The following is a 22315-nucleotide window of genomic DNA, read 5'->3' on the forward strand; positions in this document are numbered from 1 at the left end:
GGAGGCCAAAGAGACCAGGCGGAACTTGTGCTTCTTCATGAACTTGTTGAGTTCTCACAGGTCTAGGATAGGCCTGAGCCCCCCTCTGGCTTTCAGTATTAGGAAATACCAGGAATGGAAACCCTTGCCCTTCTGCTCCTGAGGAACCTCTTCCACTGCCCCAGCAAAAGGAGTGAGTGCACTTCCTGTATATGTTGTTGCTTATGAGAGAGGTCCCTGAAGAGGGACGGGGAAAGGGGGTGGAAGGGTGGGAGGGCACAAAATTGGATGGAGTATCCCCTCTATACCATGCAGAGCACCCAGCAGCCCGAAATAATACGGGACCATGCACAGTAGAAAGGGGACAGTCGGGGGGAAAAGGTAAGGCGGGGTAGATCCAGTTCTTGTTCTGGTACACCATCCTCGACTGCACCTTCAAAAGGCCGGTTTGGGGCCGGAAGGTGCCTTGGGTTGGCCAGAGCTCTGGCCTGAGGATGGGTGTGGTGTCTTCCTGCCCCTATTCCTCTTCTGGGAACCATCCTGTCAATTGTTGGTAGAACCACGGAGGAGGCTATGGTCTGAAGTGCCTGTGCTGTGTAGCGGGCGTGTGTATGCCCAGGGACTTGAGGGAGGCCATTGAATCTTTTAAACTGTGCAGTCTTCTGTCTGTCTTTTCAGAGAATAGGGCCTGACCTTCAAAGGGTAGGTCTTGAATGGTCTGTTGGACTTTGTGAGGGAGTCCAGAGACCTGGAGCCAAGAGGAGCTTCTCATGGTCACCCCCATAGCCATGGTTCAGGCAGCTGTGTCAGCATCGTCAAGAGCTGCCTGAAAGGAGGCCCTAGAAATGAGTTTGCCTTTCTTCAGCAAGGCATTAAATTTGGAGTGGGAGTCTGGTGGTAACAGCTAGGCGAACTTGGCCATCATTCCCCAGGTGTTAAAGGAGTACCTACTAATGATGGCCTGCTGGTTTGAAATGTGGAGCTGCAAACCACTGGTGGAGTAGACTTTTCTCCCAAACAAGTCCACCTTTTTTGCTTCCCGATTTTTAGGGGAGGGTCCCTGAAACTCCTGATGCTCCCTTTCGTTTGCAGCATCCACCACCAAAGAGAAAGGTGTAGGATGAGTATAGAGATGCACGTATCCCTTTAAGGGGATGAAATGGTGTCTCTCATTCCTCTTCTCTGTAGGGGGCAAAGAGGCTGGAGTCTGCCACAAAGCTTTTGTGGTCTCATTTATAGTTTTGATGAGTGGCAGCACAATACGCGAGGACCCAGGTTCTGGGCCACCCTACGCAACAACTGTTGCAGGACCCTGCTATCCTCCAAGGTCAGGGTCATTGAAGTGTCCGCAACGGCCTTATCTGGGGAAGGACGAGAGCACCGGCCCATGGCCTAGGTCACTGCCCTCGGTACCAAGAGGGTCACGTTGTTCGTTGGGCTCCTGCATCTCCGGTGTTGCAGAGATCGGTGCCGAGATGGTCGCCAGCGCCAGGATGGTCACCAGCGCCGAGGCCTGAGCGGCAGGTGGAGATATCGGCGTTGTCTCTGATGCCAGCTGCTGTGAGGGAGCGAAGGATATCAACACAACCAATGCCGACCTGGATCTCAACGCCTCGCTCTGACCCTGGGCTTGATGATAGGCCCAGGGAGTCCAAAAGGGCCACTGAGTTGGTGGTTGCCATTGAGGTGGCCATGGCGCTGGAGGAGGCTGGCGGTGTCGCTGAGATCTAGACTGCCTGCTGCTGGACCTATCTGAACGATGGGACTCCGCATCAGATCCTGAGGTCTCGGAAAAGGAAGACCATGGAGGAGCAGTACTGGGTGGTGCCGATGAGCAGTGCTCGGCCTCTGAGGATTGGTGCAGTCCCCCCACGTGGGCGGCTGGCACCGGGGAATGGTGCAGCGGAGATGGGGAGTGGTGTGACATCATCGCCAGCTTGCCCCTAGATGGGATAGGTGGCTGGGTTATCACCGGTGCCTCGTCCCTCCTTGCAGAAGGTGGTACCATCAGGCGAATAAGGTCCTGAGCTGCCTCAAAAGTCTCCAGAGTGGAGGGGAGTTGAATGTCCCGGCCATGAAGGTCCAGAGAATGGTAGCGGGCCGGACTCGACTGGACACTTTAAGGGCAGGAGTTGATGAGCCCCTGGAAGGCTGCGTACCCGAAGTAGGCTGGATGGACTGAGGCCTCCCTGCCACTGGCTCCTTAGGCTTAGGAGAGGAAGAGCACCCCCTCTCCCACCTCTTTTTCTTCTGGGGCACCAGGGATGAAGATCGGCGCCTGCCAGAAGTCTTATGTTCAGCGCCGTGCCGGTGCCAGGAGTCCTTAGCCTCCTTTCTTGGAGCTGGTGCGCTGCGCACAGAGGCTCCACCAACCCAAGGTCGGACTGTGGATGGGACTGTGGATGTGGACTCTTCGGCATCAATTTACTGCAGACTTCACATGATTTGAACCCCGGCAACCAAGGCATGCCCCGGTGTTGGGAACAAAACGGGGGGCAGACCCCTGCAACGGAAACTTAGAGAACCTACTAACACCACTAATACTACTAAGAATCTAACTATGTACAACTGACAGTGGGACACTGCTAAAGGCACTTGCAGATGCAAGAGTGAGGGAAGTTCCATATAGCCGTCATTGGCGGTAAGAAGAAACCGAGCAGGGGTCGGGTCAGCAGGGCCCTATATTGGGCGCCATGAAGGCACAACTCTAGGGGGCACCCAGGCCGACCCTATAGATACTGCTAGGGGAAAAATCTTCCGGCTGTCGTGCACGCAGCAAGCACACACCTGCTTGGAATTGACATGAATAAGCACTCGAAGAAGAATTACACATTATGTACCTTAATCCAGGCTCTGGACTTGTACAGAGATCAAAGAGAAAAAAACCTTTCTAATCCTGCCCATCTCATACACCCCCAGTCTATAGGGCCCCAATTCAGCTAAGCAGATAAGCACATATTGAACCTGTAGCACCCCCTTAAATCCTGTGAGGGTCAATAGGACTAAATATGCTAACATGCTTTGCCTCACAGGAGTGCATTGTTGAATCAGGACCTAGGTACAAAAAGATTTAATCATCTTATGAACTAAGTTATTCACAAGGAGTTAACATTTCAGGGAAGTTGAGGACATGGTTGCCATATTACCTTAATGCATGCATGGAAAGCAAGAGAAGTTTAGAAATAGCAAATATCCAGATTATACCTTTTATTTCTGGTAATGACAGGTGGATAGGATAGGGTGGGTAGGTAGATAGATAGTTTGGTGTGTATATATATATATATATATATATCCAAGAAATGTGTATATACTGTGTGTATATTTTTGTATAAATGTGTGTGTGTATATATATGTTTCTCTTCGTTTTGTATAAATGTGTGTGTATATACACTCACAGAGAGAGAGAGAAACATATATATACACACAGTATATACACATTTCTTGGATGGAAGGCATTACAGGAGTGTCAAGTGTGTGTGTATATTATATATACATATATATACATTGTGACAAAGTTCCTCCGCTGCCTTGGCGGGTCCTGCACTTATTGGTGGATTTGCTTGCCTCAGAGGTTCACGGCAGCCCGCAGTTTGGCCACTTTCGTGGCTCAAATCTGCCGTTCACTCAGTTAGCCTCATCACTGGCCAGCAGGGGAAAGGAAGAAGAACAATCCCCGCAGTCTCTGCTGATCCACCTAGTGGATCGGGGAACAGGCCAGAGACCTTCCCCTCTGGTGGAACCCACAGTTCAGTTCAACTCCTCCTGTATCAAGTAGGGAGTTGCAGGGGATGGAGGGATGGGGGGAACCCGGGCCCGCCCCCTACTCCAGGTTCCAGCCCAGGGCCCTGTGGATTGCAGCTGTCTACAGTGGCTCCTGTAACAGCTGCATGACAGCTACAACTCCCTGGGCTACTTCCCCATGGCCTCCTCCCAACACCTTCTTTATTCTCACCACAGGACCTTCCTCCAGATGTCTGATAATGCTTGTAATTCTCAGTCTTCCAGCAGTACACCTTCTCACTCTCAGCTTCTTCACAGAATCATAGAATATCAGGGTTGGAAGGGACCTCAGGAGGTCATCTAGTCCAACCCCCTGCTCAAAGCAGGACCAATCCCCAATTTTCGCCCCAGATCCCTAAATGGCCCCCTCAAGGATTGAACTCACAACCCTGGGTTTAGCAGGCCAATGCTCAAACCAGTGAGCTATCCCTCCCCTCTTGCGCCTCTTTCTCCCAGTTCCTCGCAGGCACACCACAAACTGAAGTGAGCTCCTTTTTAAACCCAGGTGCCCTGATTACCCTGCCTGTTTTAATTGATTCTAGCAGCTTCTTGATTGGCTGCAGGTGTTCTAATCAGCCTGTCTGACTTAATTGTTTCCAGAAAGTTTCTGATTGTTCTGGAACCTTCCCTGTTACCTTACCCGGGAAAAGGGACCTACTTAACCTGGGGCTAATATATCTGCCTTCTATCACTTCTATCGATCTGGCCTGATCCTGTCACAACATATACACATATGCATACACACTTACTTGACATTCCTATACATAATGCCTTCCATCCAAGAAATCCTTCATTAATTAGGCCTTTAAACATCCCTGTAAGCTATAGTTAGTATGTGCATCATGATATCTACTTTTAAAGCTGAGGAAATAATTGGTAAGAAATATTTTATCTGACAGATTGAGACTCCTTTTGTGCTCTTGGAATAACCATAAGAAGATCACATTTTCTTCCAATGTATTTACTCTTCAGGACTATCTACCAATCTTTAATGTGAATATTTTTAACCCAACGGATTGATTTCAAACAGTCCTCTGTGAGTATTTGATACTCAAACTGTGTTCTTTTGTTGTAATTGGTCAAATAAGTCACATGGTATTGTTTCTCTTCCCTGACTGGATGAGTGAGCAGGCACTTCTGGCATTTAACCTATGTTAATTTAAAATTTCTTTTCTTCCTCACACTTGCGACTTTGAAACTCACTCTCCAGGATCCCTCATCCCAACAACCCTAGATGAAATGTTCAGAGAAAGGAACACGAAAGAGCAAATTCATTTAAAACTTTAAGGAACTATTCACAGGAAATATCTTGCAGTATTAGCCCAGCTTTACCTGTGCGGGAGCTAGTTACAGACAGGATAAGTATAAAAACAATAGACAGACAGATAGAGCAAGTCCCTGGAATAATTGGAAGTAGGACCTAAGAGCCTAGCTCAGCAGAGCACTGTCCTAGCCACTCAGCAGCCACAGACCCAGTGCAAGGCCTCACGTCAGAGTAACACTTTCAGGGAATGCAACGTGTAGGGGACATGACAGTGCTTCACTCCTCAGGACAGTATGGGGTGGACAGAGAAAACAAATCCCACACTGCTCAGTGTAACCTCCTGGATGGAGCCCAATGAATGGAGATCTGGAGATGGGGCAGACAAATCTTTGTTACCTGTGTGTCACATGATCAATGAGATGCTGCTTAAACATCAGGCTCCACCTTTTGATGACATTCAGCAGGGATGCTTTGAAAGGCCGAGCATCAATTTTCATCCAACTGTCGAAGATGTTCACTGGTTCCAGGCGGTTGACTTCATCATAGATTCTCTCGTAGGAGTCAATTTGCTCCCTGAACTGATGCAATGTGGGAGGGCTCTCTGGGACTCCATTGTCTGCATGGGCTTCAATTTCTGCCGCAGTCAGGACATGCCCATACAACAGGAACTGGCGTATGAATTCCTTCCTGTCATCCCCATAGAGGTAAGAGTAGTGGTCGAAGGAGTTGCGATAGTCATTGCAGGTTGACATCGTGTTCTGCACACGCTCCATGAGGCTGTGGCGCATGTCAGCTAAGTCACCCATGTCCTCCATATCAGCCTGGGAAATGACAGAGAGGCCTTGTGAGTGGATGCTCATCCAGAGCACACTTTGCACATTGCTGTGCAATAGGAAATCATGCACTGGGGCAAGAGACCTGATAGTGAGGGAAAACACTGTGCTCAGCCAGCCTGGACACCAGGGACGAGATCCGGTAGATGTCATTGAGGAGTCCTTCGACCATGTCATAGAAGCCATCGTTAGCACCAGGATCCAGCGCGGGATGGAATACCAAATCGGGGATCACCAGATCCAGCCGCACCTCAAACAGGGGAGCCAGTGCTGCCTTGGAATCTGACAGAGAGCGAAAGAGATGATGGAGTCTGGGCTAGAGTAAGACAAGAAGTGACTTTACTCCATCACCACGCCCCCCCCCCCTCCCGCCCCCACCTCCACCCAATGGACACTAGAGCTGAACGAATAATTGATTGGTGGTTTCCCCAGGATCAGTGATCATGACCTGATTATATGCATTATGGGCAAACAGAGGACAGTTCCAACCAATAAAATAAACACCTAATGTTTCAAAACACCTAATTTCCCCATGCTGAGAAAATTTAGACGTGAAACTGACTGGGAGAAAACATTTAGACAGAAAAATCTGAATGAAAATTGGGAGTTCTTAAAAGAAGAGTTTATTAGGTTCCACAATCAAGAAAAGATGACAACTTTGGCTAACAGCCCATCCTCTTCAGTGATGATGGCATCAATTAGTAATAAAAAAGCAACAAATAAATGTAAAAAAGCAAATATACAGCAATTAGTATAAATTACAATTATGAAGTGTAGAATATTGATAAGGGAAACTAAAACTGCAGAAAAACCTGAGAGTCTCTGGATTAAGTTTAGAAGTGTGAGCAACAAGGGTGATGCCGGGGTGGGAGTGCGCTATAGACCACCAGATCAGGGGGATGAGGTGGACGAAGCTTTCTTCAGGCAACTAACAGAAGTAACTAGATCACAGGGAGGACTTCAATCACCCCAATATCTGCTAGGAGAGCAATACAACAGTGCACAGACAAGCAAAGAAGTTTTTGGAAAGCGTAGGCGACAATTTCCTGGTGCAAGTGCTGGAGGAACCAACTCGGGGCAGAGCTCTTCTTGACCTGCTGCTCACAAACCGGGAAGAATTAGTAGGGGAAGCAAAAGTGGATGGGAACCTGGGAGGCAGTGACCATGAGACGGTCGAGTTCAGGATCCCGACAAAAGGAAGAAAGGAGAGCAGCAGAATACGGACCCTAGACTTCAGAAAAGCAGACTTTGACTCCCTCAGGGAACTGATGGGCAGGATCCCCTGGGAGAACAACATGAGGGGGAAAGGAGTCCAGGAGAGCTGGCTGTATTTTAAAGAATCCTTATTGAGGTTGCAGGAACAAACCATCCCGATGTGTAGAAAGAATAGTAAATATGGCAGGTGACCAGCTTGGCTTAACAGTGAAATCCTTGCAGATCTTAAACACAAAAAAGAAGCTTACAAGAAGTGGAAGACTGGACAAATGACCAGGGAGGAGTATAAAATATTGCTCAGGCATGCAGGAGTGAAATCAGGAAGGCCAAATAACAATTGGAGTTGTAACTAGCAAGGGATGTTAAGAGTAACAAGAATGGTTTCTACAGGTATGTTAGCAACAAGAAGAAGGTCAGGGAAAGTGTGGGCCCCTTACTGAATGAGGGAGGCAACCTAGTGACAGAGGATGTGGAAAAAGCTAATGTACTCAATGCTTTTTTTGCCTCTGTCTTCACGAACAAGGTCAGCTCCCAGACTACTGCACTGGGCAGCACAGCATGGGGAGGACGTGACCAGCCCTCTGTGGAGAAAGAAGCGGTTTGCGACTATTTAGAAAAGCTGGACAAGCACAAATCCATGGGGCCGGACGCACTGCATCCAAGGGTGCTAAAGGAGTTGGTGGATGTGATTGCAGAGCCATTGGCCATTATCTTTAAAAACTCATGGCAATCGGGGGAGGTCCTGGATGACTGGAAAAAGGCTAATGTAGTGCCCATCTTTAAAAAAGGGAAGAAGGAAGATCCGGGGAACTACAGGCCAGACAACCTCACCTCAGTCCCTGGAAAAATCATGGAGCAGGTCCTCAAGGAATCAATTCTGAAACACTTAGAGTAGACGAAAGTGATCAGGAACAGTCAGCATGCATTCATCAAGGGCAAGTCATGCCTGACTAACCTAATTGCTTTCTATGATGAGATAACTGGCTCTGTGGATGAGGGGAAAGCCATGGACGTGTTTTAACTTGACTTTAGCAAAGCTTTTGATACGGTCTCCCACAGTATTCTTGCCAGCAAGTTAAAGAAGTATGAGCTGGATGAATGGACTAGAAGATGGATAGAAAGCTGGCTAGATCATTGGGCTCAACAGGTAGTGATCAATGGCTCAATGTCTAGTTGAGCTGGTGTCAAGCGGAGTGCCCCAATGGTCGGTCCTGGGGCCAGTTTTGTTCAATATCTTCATTAATGATCTGGAGGATGGTGTGGATTGCACCCTCAGCAAGTTTGCAGAGGACACTAAACTGGGAGGAGTGGTAGATACACTGGAGGGTAGGGATAGGATACAGCGGGACCTAGACAAATTAGAGGATTGGGCCAAAAGAAATCTGATGAGGTTCAACAAGGACAAGTGCAGAGTCCTGCATTTAGGATGGAAAAATCCCAGGCACTGCTACAGACTAGGGACCGACTGGCTAGGCAGCAGTTCTGCAGAAAAGGACCTAGGGGCTACAGTGGATGAGAAGCTGGATATGAGTCAAAAGTGTGCCATTGTTGCCAAGAAGGCCAACGGCATTTTGGGATGTATAAGCAGGAGAATTGCCAGCAGATCGAGGGATGTGATCATTCCCCTCTATTCAGCATTGTTGAGGCCTCATCTGGAGTACTGTGTCCAGTTTTGGACTACACCACACTACAAGAAGGATGTGGAAAAACTGGAAAGAGTCCAGCAGAGGGCAATAAAAATTATTAGGGGGCTAGAGCACATGATTTATGAGGAGAAACTGAGGGAACTGGGATTATTTAGTCTGCAGAAGAGAAAAATGAGGGGGGATTTGGCAGCTGCTTTCAACTACCTGAAAGGGGGTTCCAAAGAGGATGGATCTAGACTGTTCTCAGTGGTAGCAGATGACAGAAAAAGGAGTAATGGTCTCAAGTTGCAGTGGGGGAGGTTTAGGTTGGATATTAGGAAAAACTTTTTCACTAGGAGGGGGTGAAGCACTGGAATGGGTTACCTAGGGAGGTGGTGGAATGTCCTTCCTTATTGGTTTTTAAGGTCAGGCTTGACAAAGCCCTGGCTGGAATGATTTAGTTGTGGATTGGTCCTCCTTTGAGCAGGGGGTTGGACTAGATGATCTCCTGAGGTCCCTTCCAACCCAGATATTCTATGATTCTATGAAAGACATCAGGGAAAAATCCATGGCTGGAAAGATCGAGGACAAAAAGGAGGTTTTTTAATAAGATTATAAGGAACAAAAGAAATCCTAACAATGGCATAGGTTCATTACTAGAAGATGATGGCAAAATTATTAATGATGCAGAAAAGGCAGAAGTGTTTTAAAAAATTGTCTTTTTCTGTACTTGGAAAAGAGCAGAATGATGTACTCAAATCACATGAGAATGATGAAGAACTTACCAGCCAATTAGCAACTACGTAGGATGTTAAGAAACACCTACTAGGGATAAACATTTTTAAATCAGTAAGCTCAGATAACTTCCACCCAGGAGTTTGAAAAGAGTAAGATGAGGAGATCTCTGGCCCACTGACATTAATTTTGAATAAATATTGGAACAATGGGGAAATTCCAGAAGACTGCCAGAGTGCTAATGTTGTGTCAATATCCGAAAAGGGCAATTGGGATGACTGTGGCAACCATACGCTGGTTAGCCTGACATCAATCCTGGGCAAAGTAATGGAAAACATGATACGGGATTCAACTGATAAAGAATTAAAGGATAGGAATATACTTAATGCCAGTCAACATTGTTTTATGGAAAATTATTCAAGTCAAACAAATTTAATTTCACTCTTTGATGAGATTACAAGTTTGGCTGATCAAGGTAACTGAGCAGACTCTGACATTCTTAAACTTTTATAAGACGTTTGACTTAGTATCATATGCTATTAGGATTAAAAAATTTGCACTATACAACATCAGGAGAGCACACATTATGTGGTTAAGGACTAGCTAACACACAGATCTCAAAAAGCAGTTGTCAGTAGGGAATCAGGACGTTTCTAGTGGGGGTCTGCAGGGATTGGTACTAGGCCTGATGCTGTTCCACATTTTCATCAACAACCCGGAAATAAATATAAAATCATTGCTAATAAAATTTGTAGATAACACAAAGCCTGGCAACGTGGTAAAGAATAATGAGAACAGTGCAGAAATACAGAGTGATCTGAATCACTTGAAAAATGGGCCCATTCAAACAAAATGTGTTTTAATACAGCCAAATGCAAGCTTACACGTTTAGGAACAAGGAATGCAGCCATCCCTGCTCAATGGGGGGACTGCATCCTGGAATGCAGTAACAGTGAAAGGATTCAGGGATCATGATGCACAAGCAACTGAACACAAGTTCCTAGTGTGATGCTGTTACAAACAGAGTTCATGCGATCCTTGGATGTATAAACAGGGCAGTAGCACGTAGGAGTAGGAAGATGATTTTTACTTCTGATACGGCACTGGTAAGACCAATACTGGAATACAGTATCCGGTTCTGGTGTCCACATTTTTAAAAGGTTGTTGAAAATTTGGAGAGGGTGCAGAAAAGAGTTACACAAATGATTTGAGGCCTGAAGAAAATGCTGTACAGTGAGAGACAGAGCTCAGACTGTTTAGTTTACCAAAAAGAAAACTGAGAAGTGACTAGATTACAGTACAGAAGTGCCTTCGCGGGAAGGAAATACCAGGTACTTAAGGGCTCTTTAATCAGGAGGAGAAAGGCAGAACAAGAACCAATGGCTGGAAGCAGAAGCCAGACAAAGTCCAATTAGAAATAAGACACCTTATTTTAACAGTGAGGGTGATTAACCACTGGAACAAATGGCCCAGGGAAGTGGTGGATTCTCCATCTCTTCAGATCCAGACTGTAAAAGATGCTTTAGTCAAACACAAGTTACTGGGCTCAATACGGGGGTGACTGGGTGAAATATAATGGCCTGTATTATGCAGGAGGTTAGAAAAGATGATCTAATGGTCCCTTATTAATCACAGGGAGGAAAGTGCCTGGCATGGCAAATGCTGTGAAGAGATTAACAGAATTCACCATATGGTCACAGCAAGCAGAAGAAATACACTTTACTTGTGTCATCTCTGTGCTGCACAGGCCCTGGGGTGGGTGACTGGGACCAGATCTCCTCATGGGCCAGGTCTCTTATTCCATTTGACCAGTCACAAACTGGACCGTTGAGCCCCTCCTGGATGTGGAAGAGGGTGTCACGCAGTGCCTAGGTCCTTTGCAGATGGGAGAGAGGCTCTCACTGGTGCCAGCACCACTCAGCAGAGCTGGGATAACGACTCTAAATTACATTGTCCATCGTCCTGTTAATATCTGGTGTGGTGCTCTCCACCTCCGGCCCATTAGCACTAATCTGCTCTACAGATTTCTCTGCTTATGTGAGGGCTCCACACGTTAATGGGCTTCTCAAACACTTGCTGCGACTAGCCAGCCTATGGTGATGCCAATGGTACAGTGTCAGTGTAAGCACAGAGGCAGACCGAAAAAGAGCATCTACTGGTCTCCAGGGAGAGTGTGGAACAGAAATCAGGCAACACAGTGCTATTACCCTTCCTCCATCTGTGCTGTGTTCCTCCAGATGGGAACCACAGCCTGGTAACGCCTGGGTCTCGAAGGATATGCTACGCTGTAATTAAACACCTGCGGATGGCCCGTGTCAGCTGCCTCAGGCCGAATGCCAAGCCTGAATAGCTATACAACAATCTTATTGTCCCACAGCCTGAGCCCCGCGAGCCCGAGTCGCTGACATTGGCCAGCCACAGGTGTTATGTGGCAGTGTTGGCATACCTGGAGCTAACAGAAACCACGTACATGTGGAGACTCTCAGTGCAGCCTGGAGCCATCCCCAGGAGCTCTGACAGGGCAGCTCAGCACACAATGACTCCTGCTCTTGCTGCACAGCAAAACTGCACTCCTTGTCCAGCTGCCTCCCTTCTGCCCAGACACAAACACCTCCTAGCCATGGACAGCAGGTCAGGACGTTCCAGCTACACACTAGCAATGGAAACCTCGCTGAGAGCAGAGAGGGGAAACCACCCTGGCCTGAGAAAGGACAGCTCAGTTACCTGTGTTTTCCAGGAGGTATTTGAGGGAGCACTCAATAGCATTAAAGAATCCATCCAAGATCATTTCATCCACATAATCAACGTAGGCTTCCCAAACTTCGGAGGTGGGGTCTGCGGCAAACAGACTCAGGTTTTCCTGAAAAAAAATGGAAGTCACCTTCAAATACAGCCAGACTGAATTCATCTCATGGTAGAATGACCCACTGAACCATTATTAAAACAACAGATACAAATTAATAGAGAGAGATTAAGCAGGTTGATAGCCTTCAGGAAGACAGAGAGCAGATAGGAAGGATGGTCTAGCAGTGAAGGTGCTAACCTAGCATACAAGTGCGCTGGGTTCTGTTCCCTCCTCTAACACAGACTTTTGTGTGACCTTGAATAAATCATTTAGCCTCTCTGCACCGGAGTTCCCATCCGTATGATGGGGCTAATAGCCCTGCCTTGCCTCACAGGAGTGATTCAGATTGCTCTGTCTGACTGCATTGTCACCCTCCGCCCCCGACATACCTTTCAGGATCCCTGGGTCCTACACACACCCATCACAACATGATCCAGTGCATTACATGCCCCTATAACAACTATCAGAGTAACAGCCGTGTTAGTCTGTATTCGCAAAAAGAAAAGGAGTACTTGTGGCACCTTAGAGACTAACCAATTTATTTGAGCATAAGCTTCGTGAGCTACAGCTCACTTCATCGGATGCATACTGTGGAAAGTGTAGAAGATCTTTTATACACACAAAGCTTGAAAAAATACCTCCCCCCACCCCACTCTCCTGCTGGCAATAGCTTATCTAAAGTGATCACTCTCCTTATAATGTGTATGATAATCAAGGTGGACCATTTCCAGCACAAATCCAGGTTTTCTCCCCCCCCCCCCCCCCCCCCCCCCCCCCCCACAAACCCACTCTCCTGCTGGTAATAGCTTATCTAAAGTGACCACTCTCCTTACAACGTGTATGATAATCAAGGTGGGCCATTTCCAGCACAAATCCAGGGTTTAACAAGAACGTCGGGGGGGGGGGGGGGTTAGGAAAAAACAAGGGGAAATAGGCTTGAATAAAGACTGGGAGTGGCTAAGTCATTATGCAAGGTAACCTATTTCCCCTTGTTTTTTCCTAACCCACCCCCAGACGTTCTTGTTAAACCCTGGATTTGTGCTGGAAATGGCCCAAATGCTGTAGCTCGCGAAAGCTTATGCTCAAATAAATTGGTTAGTCTCTAAGGTGCCACAAGTACTCCTTTTCTTTTTAATAACAACTATGTGGGTGAAGCCAGTCAATCACTCCACTCTCGAATGAACTCACACAGAAAAATGATAAAAGACAAAAACACCACGTCACCCATGGGTGAACATGTTTCACAGAATGATCACTCTATATTTGACCCCTCAGTCCGCATCCTTACAGAAAACTTGAACAGCACCTTCAAAAGATGAGCCTGGTAGTTTAAATTCATAACTTTGCTAGACATTAAAAATCATGCTCTTCATAAAGACACTGGATTTATGACAGGTTTCAGAGTAGCAGCCGTGTTAGTCTGTATCCGCAAAAAGAACAGGAGTACTTGTGGCACCTTAGAGACTAACAAATTTATTAGAACATAAGCTTTCGTGGGCTACAGCCCTCTTCATCGGATGCATAGAATGGAACATATAGTAAGAAGATATATATATATATATATACATACATACATACAGATAAGTTGGAAGTTGCCATACAAACTGTGAGAGGCTAATTAGTTAAGATGAGCTATTATCAGCAGGAGAAAAAAAACTTTTGTAGTGATAATCAAGGTGGCCCATTTAGACAGTTGACAAGAAGGTGTGAGGATACTTAACAAAGGGAAATAGATTCAATATGTGTAATGACCCAGCCACTCCCGGTCTCTGTTCAAACCCAAGTTAATGGTATCTAGTTTGCATATTAATTCAAGCTCAGCAGTTTCTCCTTGGAGTCTTTTTTTTTTTTTTTTTTAAGCTTTTCTGTTGCAAAATTGCCAGCCTTAAATCTTTTACTGAGTGGCCAGAGACGTTGAAGTGTTCTCCTACCGGTTTTTGGATGTTTTGAATGTTTGCAACAGAAAAGCTTCAAAAACAGACTCCAAGGAGAAACTGCTGAGCTTGAATAATAGCTCATCTTAACTAATTAGCCTCTCACAGTTTGTATGGCAACTTCCAACTTATCTGTATGTATGTGTATATATATCTTCTTACTATATGTTCCATTCTATGCATCCGATGAAGTGGGCTGTAGCCCACAAAAGCTTATGCTCTACTGGATTTATGGTTTATTAAAACAATCTGCAACCCACTAACTCCCCTTTTTGTCCTATGACTGCAGAGGTATTAATGGGCCAATTCACCTTGAATGGTCTCTTAGAAAATGTGCTAACTACTTATGCTAAGCAATCTGTTCCACCATTTATTTAGCTGGGACACTAGTACCTTTCCTAGAGCTAAAGAAGACCTTTGTGCAGCTTGCAAGGTTGTCTCTCTCACCAACTGAAGTTGGTCCTATAAAAGATATTACCTCACCCACTGTCTCTCTAACCCAGTGGCTCTCAAACTGTGGGTCAGGACCCTGTTTTAATGGTGTTAGACTTCCTGTTGTTAGACTTGCTGGAGCATGGGGCCCAAACTGAAGCCTGAGAGCTTCAGCCCTGGGTGGCAGGGCTCAGGTTACAGTTCCCCCTCAGGCTGAAGTGCTTGGGCTTGGGCTTTGCCACACCCCCACCCCAGTGCAGGGCAGTGAGGCTCAGGCTGTGGTCCCCTCTCCTGAGGTCATGTAGTAATTTTTGTTGTCAGAAGGGGGTTGCAGTACAATGAAGTTTGAGAACCCCTAAGCAAAGGCAAAGTGTTGCATTTGCTACAGAGGGAGGTAAGGGAAGCTATAACAGACACCAGTGACCTCTGGTAGAATTACTCAGGGAAGGGCCCTTTGTTTCCCGCTTACTATTTTCCTGCCATATCACTCTCTGTGCTTTCCTCTCCATGTTATTAGTGCCTTGATTGTAATGCTGCTGCTTTTGAATCTGTAATAGATTTCTGAGCGGTGAAGAATATTTCAGACAATATAAAGGCTCCTAGGAAACATCCAAAGGAGGATGATAGGGATGCAGGCACATTAGAGGAATTCCTTGCCACAGGCTGTGTTCTGATGGGGAGTTGATGAAAAGAGAGGGGCTTAGCACTGAGAACTTCCCTTCTGCATTTATATACCTGAACTGGGCCCACATCATAGAATCGTAGGACTGGAAGGGACCTTTAGAAGTCATCTGTGCTCATGGCAGGACTAAGTATTATCTAGACCATTCCTGACAGGTGTGTGTCTAACCTGCTCTTAAAAACCTCCACTGATGCAGATTCCACAACCTCCCTAAGCAATTTATTCCGGTGCTTCACCACCCTGACGGGAAGTTTTTCCTAAAGTCCAACCTAAACTGTCGTTGTTGCAATTTAGGCCTATTGCTTCTTGTCCTATCCTCAGAGGTTAAGAACAACAATTTTTCTCCCCCATCCTTATAACAAACTTTTATGTACTTGAAAACTGTTGTCATGTCCCCTCTCAGTCTTCTTTTTTCCAGACTAAACAAACCCAATTTTTTCAATCTTCCCTCACAGGTCATGTTTTCTAGACCTTTAATTATTTTTGTTTCTCTTCTCTGGATATTCTCCAATTTCTCCACATCTCTCCTGAAAGGTGACACCCAGAACTGGACACAATACTCCAGCTGCGGCCTAATCAACGCAGAGCAGAGTGGAAGAATTACTTCTTGTGTCTTGCTTCCAACACTCTTGTTAATACCTTTCAAATGAAGTTTGCTTTTTTTGCAAGTGTTACACTGTTGACTCATATTTAGCTTGTGATCCACTATGACCCCCAGATTCCTTTCCACAGTCCTCCTTCCTAGGCAGTCATTTCCCATTTTGTACGTGTACAACTGACTGTTGCTTCCTAAGTGGAGTACTTTGCATTTGTCCTTATTAGAGTTGCCAGGCATCCGATTTTCAACCACAACGCCCGGTCAAAAAGGGACCCTGGCAGCTCTGGTCAGCACTGGAGCAGGACTGTGGCTCCATACAGTTCCCAGAAGTGGTGGCATGTCCCCCACTCTGGCTCCTAGATACAGGGGCTGCCGAGCAGCTCTGTGCACTGCCCCTGCCCCACGCGCCGGCTCTTTAGTTCCCATTGACCGGGAACTGTGTCCAATGGGAGCTGCGGAGGCAGCGCCTGCAGATGGGGCAGTGTGCAGAGCCACCTGGCCACACCCCCACCAAGGAGCCAGAGCGGGGACATGCTGCCACTTCCAGGAGCTGCCTAAGGTAAGTGCCGCCCGGACCCTGCACCCCTCACCCCTTCCTACACTCCAACCCCCAGCCCTGAGCCCCCTCTCACACCCAAACTCCCTCCCAGAGCCTGAACCCCCTCCCATACCCCATCCCTCTGCCCCAGTGCTTGGCCCCTCCCGCATCCAAACCCCTTCCCACATCCCAACCCCAGCCCTGAGCACCCTCCCACACTCTGAACCCCTCAGCCCCACCCCCCTCCTGCACCCCAAACCCCTCAATGCAAGCCCCACCCCAGAGCCTGCACCCCCAGCTGAAGCCCTCATCTCCTCCCACACCCCAAGCCCCTGCCCCAGCCCAGTGAAAATGAGCATGTAAGCGCAGGTGGGCAAGAGCAAGCAACGGAGGGAGGGGGGATGGAGTGAGTGGGGGCAGGGCCTTGGAGAAGGGGTGGGGTAGGGGTGGGGCATCGGGGCAGGGGGCAGAGCAAGGGTGCTCGGTTTTCTGTAATCAGAAAGTTAGCAACCCTAGTCCTTATTGAATTTCATCCTATTTACTTCAGACCATTTCTCCAGTTTGTCCAGATCATTTTGAATTCTAATCCTGTCCTCCAAAGCACTTGCAACCCCTCCCAGCTTGGTATCATCCACAAACTTCGTAAGTGTACTCTCATGCCATTTTCTAAATCATTAATGAAGATATTGAACAGAACCGGACCCAGAACTGATCCCTGTGGGACCCCACTCAATGTACCTTTCCAGCTTGATTGTGAACCACTGATAACCACTGATAATTGAATAGTCAGAGTTGTGTATCTTTGGAAGGGCCTTTCTCTGGGAAAAATCCCATTGGCTCAAGCTATCTATATGAGCTACTTATACAACCCGCATTGCCATAGTGTCTGAGCACCTCACAATCCAGTTCATTAATTCTCACAGCACCTTGCAAGGGAGGGAACAGCCATTGTCCCCATTGTACAGATGGAGAACTGAGGCCCAGAGAGACTTAGGGCATGTCTACACTAGCACTTTTGTCAGTATAACTTATGTAGCTCGGGAGTGTAAAATAAACACACCCCTGAGCGACGTAAGTTACACCAACAGACGCACCAATGTGGACAGCACTATGTCAGCGGGAGATGCTCTCCCACCAACACAGATACCACCGCTCATTGGGGGTGAATTAATTATGTCAATGGGAGAGCTTTCCCAGCAGCACAGAGCAGCTACATGGGAGATCTTACAGTAATGCAGCTGCGTCGGTACAACTGGGCTGCTGTAAGGTCTCTAGTGTAGACATGGCCTAAGAGATTTGACCAAGGTCACACAGGAAGTCTGTGGTAGAGCAGGGAATTGAACCTCAAGTCTCCTGCTAGCACTTTAACCACTGGACTAAACCCAAAACGTATGTCACCTCCTCTGGTCAAAGAAGCAGAGACTATTCTGGTTCTGGGGACTGAAATTACACATTCTCGGGAAATAATTCAAAATGTGCAAGTCAGACTGTTGATTAAACAGCTCAACAGCACTACAAAGAGATTCAGAGTAATAGAAAATATAACATTTAGAAAAGCAGAACAAAGACTTTTGGACCGTCTTTCAGCAGACTTGCCAGATGGGGCTGTTCCTCTTGCATTAATTTAGTAGCTAAATCTGAGTCGATTTGACACTTGAAATGCGAGCCTCCTCCCTGAGCCATGAAATCGTTTAAAGTGCCTGCTCTGAAATCTAATCCCCAGGTATCAACAGAAATTTTGACCCCGGAACAAACTCTGCTTATCGTATGTTTATTGTTACTGCTTGGAGTGCAAGTGAGGGCAGAAGTCGGGAAGGCAATGGAAATGATGGATTTGGGGTTGTGGAGCCACATGCTCACTGAGCGGACAGGGGCATAAAACCGACTGCAGTATTGCCAACACTGAACATCCAAAACCAGGAGTCAGGTCCCGCACAATCATGAGATTGGCTGAAAAATCATGAGATTCTTTATATTTGCCTTCTGGATTTTGGTCTTTACTCAAACTTTTCTCCAGAATCATGAATACTAGAAACTTAGTGGGAAGAGAAGCAGGCTCTATGGACAACCAATATCCCCCAGCAGCATTCTGTATCTGCTCTGTAGCACGGTAAAACTATGCCAGGACTCTCTTCACCTTCACCAGCGCATGGATTCTCAGCCCCGACTCTTTGATAAGGTTGTAGCGCTTTTCTAGCCGTTCAGGCCGGTCATCCAGACTGAGCACATTTTCCTTTTTCCCCTCTTTCCTCTCAAAAATTGGTGAGACCCACGATCTCATGATGCTCTGAATCTCCTCGACATTGTCCTTGGCTTTCTGGATCCTTTGCTCAAGGTCATGAACGCTCTCGATCACCATGGAGATGTGCTCCCACAGGCCTTTTTAACAAATAAAGAGGGTTTGGCTCAGGCTCTGTCTATGCTACAGACTTCTGCCGGCATAGCTACGTGGGTGCGGAGAGGTGTGATCTCTGCCTGACACAGCTGTGCCGGCGGAAGCCCCTAGTGTAGACACAGCTGTGCTGGCGGAAGCTGCACTTTTACCAGCGTAGCTTGTTTCATGTGGGGCATTGGAATCAGCAGTACCAATCGAAGTGCAGGTTTGCTGATACAAGCTGCATCCACTCCAGGAGTGCTTAGCTGGCACCGTAGACTGGTGTCACTCTACCAGCAAAGGGCTCCTAGTCAAGACACTGCCTCAGCATTTTCATAGCAATTCAGCAGGGCTTGTGCATATTCTCAGTTTGGATTCTGTTAGGAAATGCTCCTGAATTTTCCTTATGGTCACACGAGTCCCCCATGACCACTGCATAGGTCCCAACATGGGGCAGAGCTAGCCCTGAATGCCAGACACCACCAAGCCTCGTATCACAAGCAAGAGGGTCGTTCGTCTCTCCCGGCCTTTCCCTAATTCTTTTCTCCCGCCAACAACTCACAATAAAGGCACCCTGCTTCCCCTGGTTTCTGCCAACAGTACTGTCTGTGTTCCAGCCAGGCCCACAGGCCCTGCTTCCCAGGAGTGGGAATGCCCCTCTGACCAGAGCTCTGCTGGAGAAGCAGCGAGGCACGGGGGACAGAGTATCCTCTGTGTGCAGGGTGTCACTGAAGTATCAAAGACAGGACAAATCCCAGAGCTGGGAGCCAGGCCAAGCAGAGGAAATGTTCAGGGGAGAACAGGCTTAACAATGGTTCTCCTACCCCAACCCTGCCCCTCCCCAGGCTCACTCTTGATGTGCGCCCTCCTGCCCCTGAAGAAGAGACACACCCACATCACAGCCCCTCAAAATTCTCCCCTCCCCCATCCCTCACACAGAGGAGCCCATTAGGACTGCCAACTTTCTAATCACAGAAAACTGAATACCCCTGCCCTGCACCCTACCCCAAGGCCCTGCCCCCTGCCCCATCCCTTCTCCAAGGCCCCACCCCCACTCACTCCATCCCCCCCTCCCTCTGTCACTCGCTCGCCCACCCCCACTCACTCATTTTCACCGGGCTGGGGCAGGGGGCTGGGGTGTGAGAGGGGGGGTGAAGGCTCTGGCCGGGAGTGTGGGCTCTGGGGTGCAGGAGGGGGCTCCAGGCTGGAGCCAAGGGGTTTGGAGTGTGGCATGAGGCAGTGGGTTGGGGTGCGGTAGGGGGTGAGGGCTCCAGCTAGGGGTGCAGGCTCTGGGGAGGGGCCAGGGTTTGGGGTGAAGGAGGGGGTTCTGGGTTTGGGGGTGGGGCCGAGGGGTTTGGAGTTTGGGAGGGGGCTCTGGTCTAGGGGTGTGGGCTCCAGGGTGGGTCCAGAAATGAGGGGTTCAGGGTGCAGGAGGGGGCTCTGGGCTGGGGGTGTGGGCTCTGCGCTGGGGGTGTGGGCTCCAGTGTGGGGCCAGAAATGAGGGGTTCAGGATGCAGGAGGGGGCTTTGGGCTGGGGGTGTGGCTGAGGGGTTTGGAGTTTGGGAGGGGGCTTTGGGCACAGGCAGAGGGTTGAGTTGTGGGAAGGGGTACAGGCTCTGGGGTGGAGCCAGAAATGAGGGGTTCAGAGTGGAGAGGGTATTCCAGGCTGGGGGTTTGGGTGAGGGAGAGTGTTAGGGTGCAGGCTCCGGGTGGCACTTACCTCAGGTGGCTCCCGGAAGCGACCGGCATGTCCCTCCAGGAGTCGCGCAGAAAGCCTGCCAGCCCCGTTGCACCGGCAGTGCTGCCAACCAGACTTTTAATGGCCTGGTCAGCGGTGCTGACCAGAGACGCCAGGGTCCCTTTTTGACCGGGCGTTCTGGTTGAAAATCAGACACCTGGCAACCCTAGAGCCAGTTCCACTGCCAGGGGACCCTGCACAGCCCCGGGGGTGGGGCTGGATTTGCCCCATGAGGCCCTCTGGCCACCACCACTGCCACCAGCACATGCTCAGCCCAGCACGTGGGCTTCTCCATCCCAGCCACAGCAAGCGCTTGCATTTAGAGGCAGGTGACTCAGGGGCTGACATGGGGAAGAAGCCCCGTCCCAGGCTTTATGTTCTGTCTGAAGCGAGGCAATTTCTCAGCACCTGATCATCCCCAAAAGGTGGTTTTGCTTTGCAGAGTCATAAGAGCAAAAGTGCTTCTGGTCACCCCATGGATTTTTGGAAGGAAACGAAAGGGCATCTTCCACCAGTTCATTTTCAAATGGGAATATTCACCACCAGGAAACTGTTCTATTTGCACTTAAAATTAACGAGGTAAGAACCGACGTAAAAGCATCCTGAGGTAATGGTGCATATGAACAGCCTGTGCATTATTAATCGTACTCTTTATTTCATGCTTCTAGAAAAAAATCTATTTGCTGCAGTGACCTTTCCTGGGAATAATCAGGCATCAGCGCTGCACAGGCCTCCCTGGCTCTAGAGGGGTTCAATCACTTTCCATTCTGGTGTCAGAGCACCATTGGAAGAGTGACCAACCGCCCCAGAAATCACCACTCTGGTATCCCCGAAAGCAGCATCTCCCCATAGCAGTGGTTAGCAGCACTGGGGAGACCATACAGCAGGGTCTCGCTTTTCTTGTGTTTCAGCCATCAAACTGCTTTATTTTTAGCAAATTAAAGAGGTCAGTGACAACAGCCCGTAAAACGGCCCTCCTCCAGTAGTAACACTGCTTTTCTCGTGAGCTTTTAAATGTCCTTAAACACAAATCTATCAGTCCCAGATCCTCCTCCAGAAGCCACAGTGCCCAGGAAGGGAGTGGATGGCCATAGTGGAGGAATGTGAGCACATGTCCATGAACACATCTGACCTGGGAATCCCAGCTGAGGAGTAGGAGGGCAACGACTCACCTGCACCTCCCCAATCAGTGGGTTTGTGGACTTACCTTCTGTCTTCCAGTTCAGTGTCTCTTCTGCCTCTTTCAGCCTGGAGTCAATATCCTGCAGTTGCCCCTGTACCAGAGGGTATTCCACCTCGAGGACTGTCCTCAGGATCTTATTGTACCCATTCACCATCAGCTCCAAGTTAGCCACCAGCTTCCGGTACGACTCCTTGGAGGAGTAGATTTCTGCTGCTGTTTCGGGGATGCTCTCCACCTGGTTTGCCTCCAGATAACTCACTTCCCTGAGTACTGAAATCAGCTAGAAAACAACCAGTGCAGATAGACTCATTGTGATAGGGTGTCCACCCCCACACAGGCCCTGAAGGGGTTAAGGTGGTTAGGTGGGCCAATTAACTGCCCAAGCTGCACCTGGACGAGAAGCCAGGGAGCAGGGATTGATTAAATGAGGCTCAGCTAGACAGAAAGAGGAGGGGCCTGTATAAAGTCCACAAGCTGAGGGCAGAAGGAGGCTGCAGAGTAGTCTGGAGTCATTCACTGGGAGAAGGGAGGTGTGTTTTGAGCAACAGAGGCATGTAGCA

General features: G+C 48.3%; 1 protein-coding gene across 2 annotated transcripts in view; it reads right to left on the minus strand.

Annotated features, from left to right (window-relative positions):
* Window positions 1-22315, minus strand: part of DNAH9 (dynein axonemal heavy chain 9) — a 379511-nt gene that overhangs the window by 317016 nt on the left and 40180 nt on the right. For both annotated transcript variants that reach the window (XM_037913877.2, XM_043527698.1), the window contains exons 13-17: window positions 21780-22035; window positions 18598-18839; window positions 12156-12291; window positions 5942-6138; window positions 5420-5844 (exon numbers count right to left, since the gene is read on the minus strand). In XM_037913877.2, coding sequence (XP_037769805.1) covers window positions 5420-5844; window positions 5942-6138; window positions 12156-12291; window positions 18598-18839; window positions 21780-22035 — 1256 coding nt within the window. The remainder of the gene's footprint in view (window positions 1-5419; window positions 5845-5941; window positions 6139-12155; window positions 12292-18597; window positions 18840-21779; window positions 22036-22315) is intronic.

The sequence above is a fragment of the Chelonia mydas genome, chromosome 14, assembly GCF_015237465.2.
Source record: "Chelonia mydas isolate rCheMyd1 chromosome 14, rCheMyd1.pri.v2, whole genome shotgun sequence".
Taxonomy (NCBI): Eukaryota; Metazoa; Chordata; order Testudines; family Cheloniidae; genus Chelonia; species Chelonia mydas.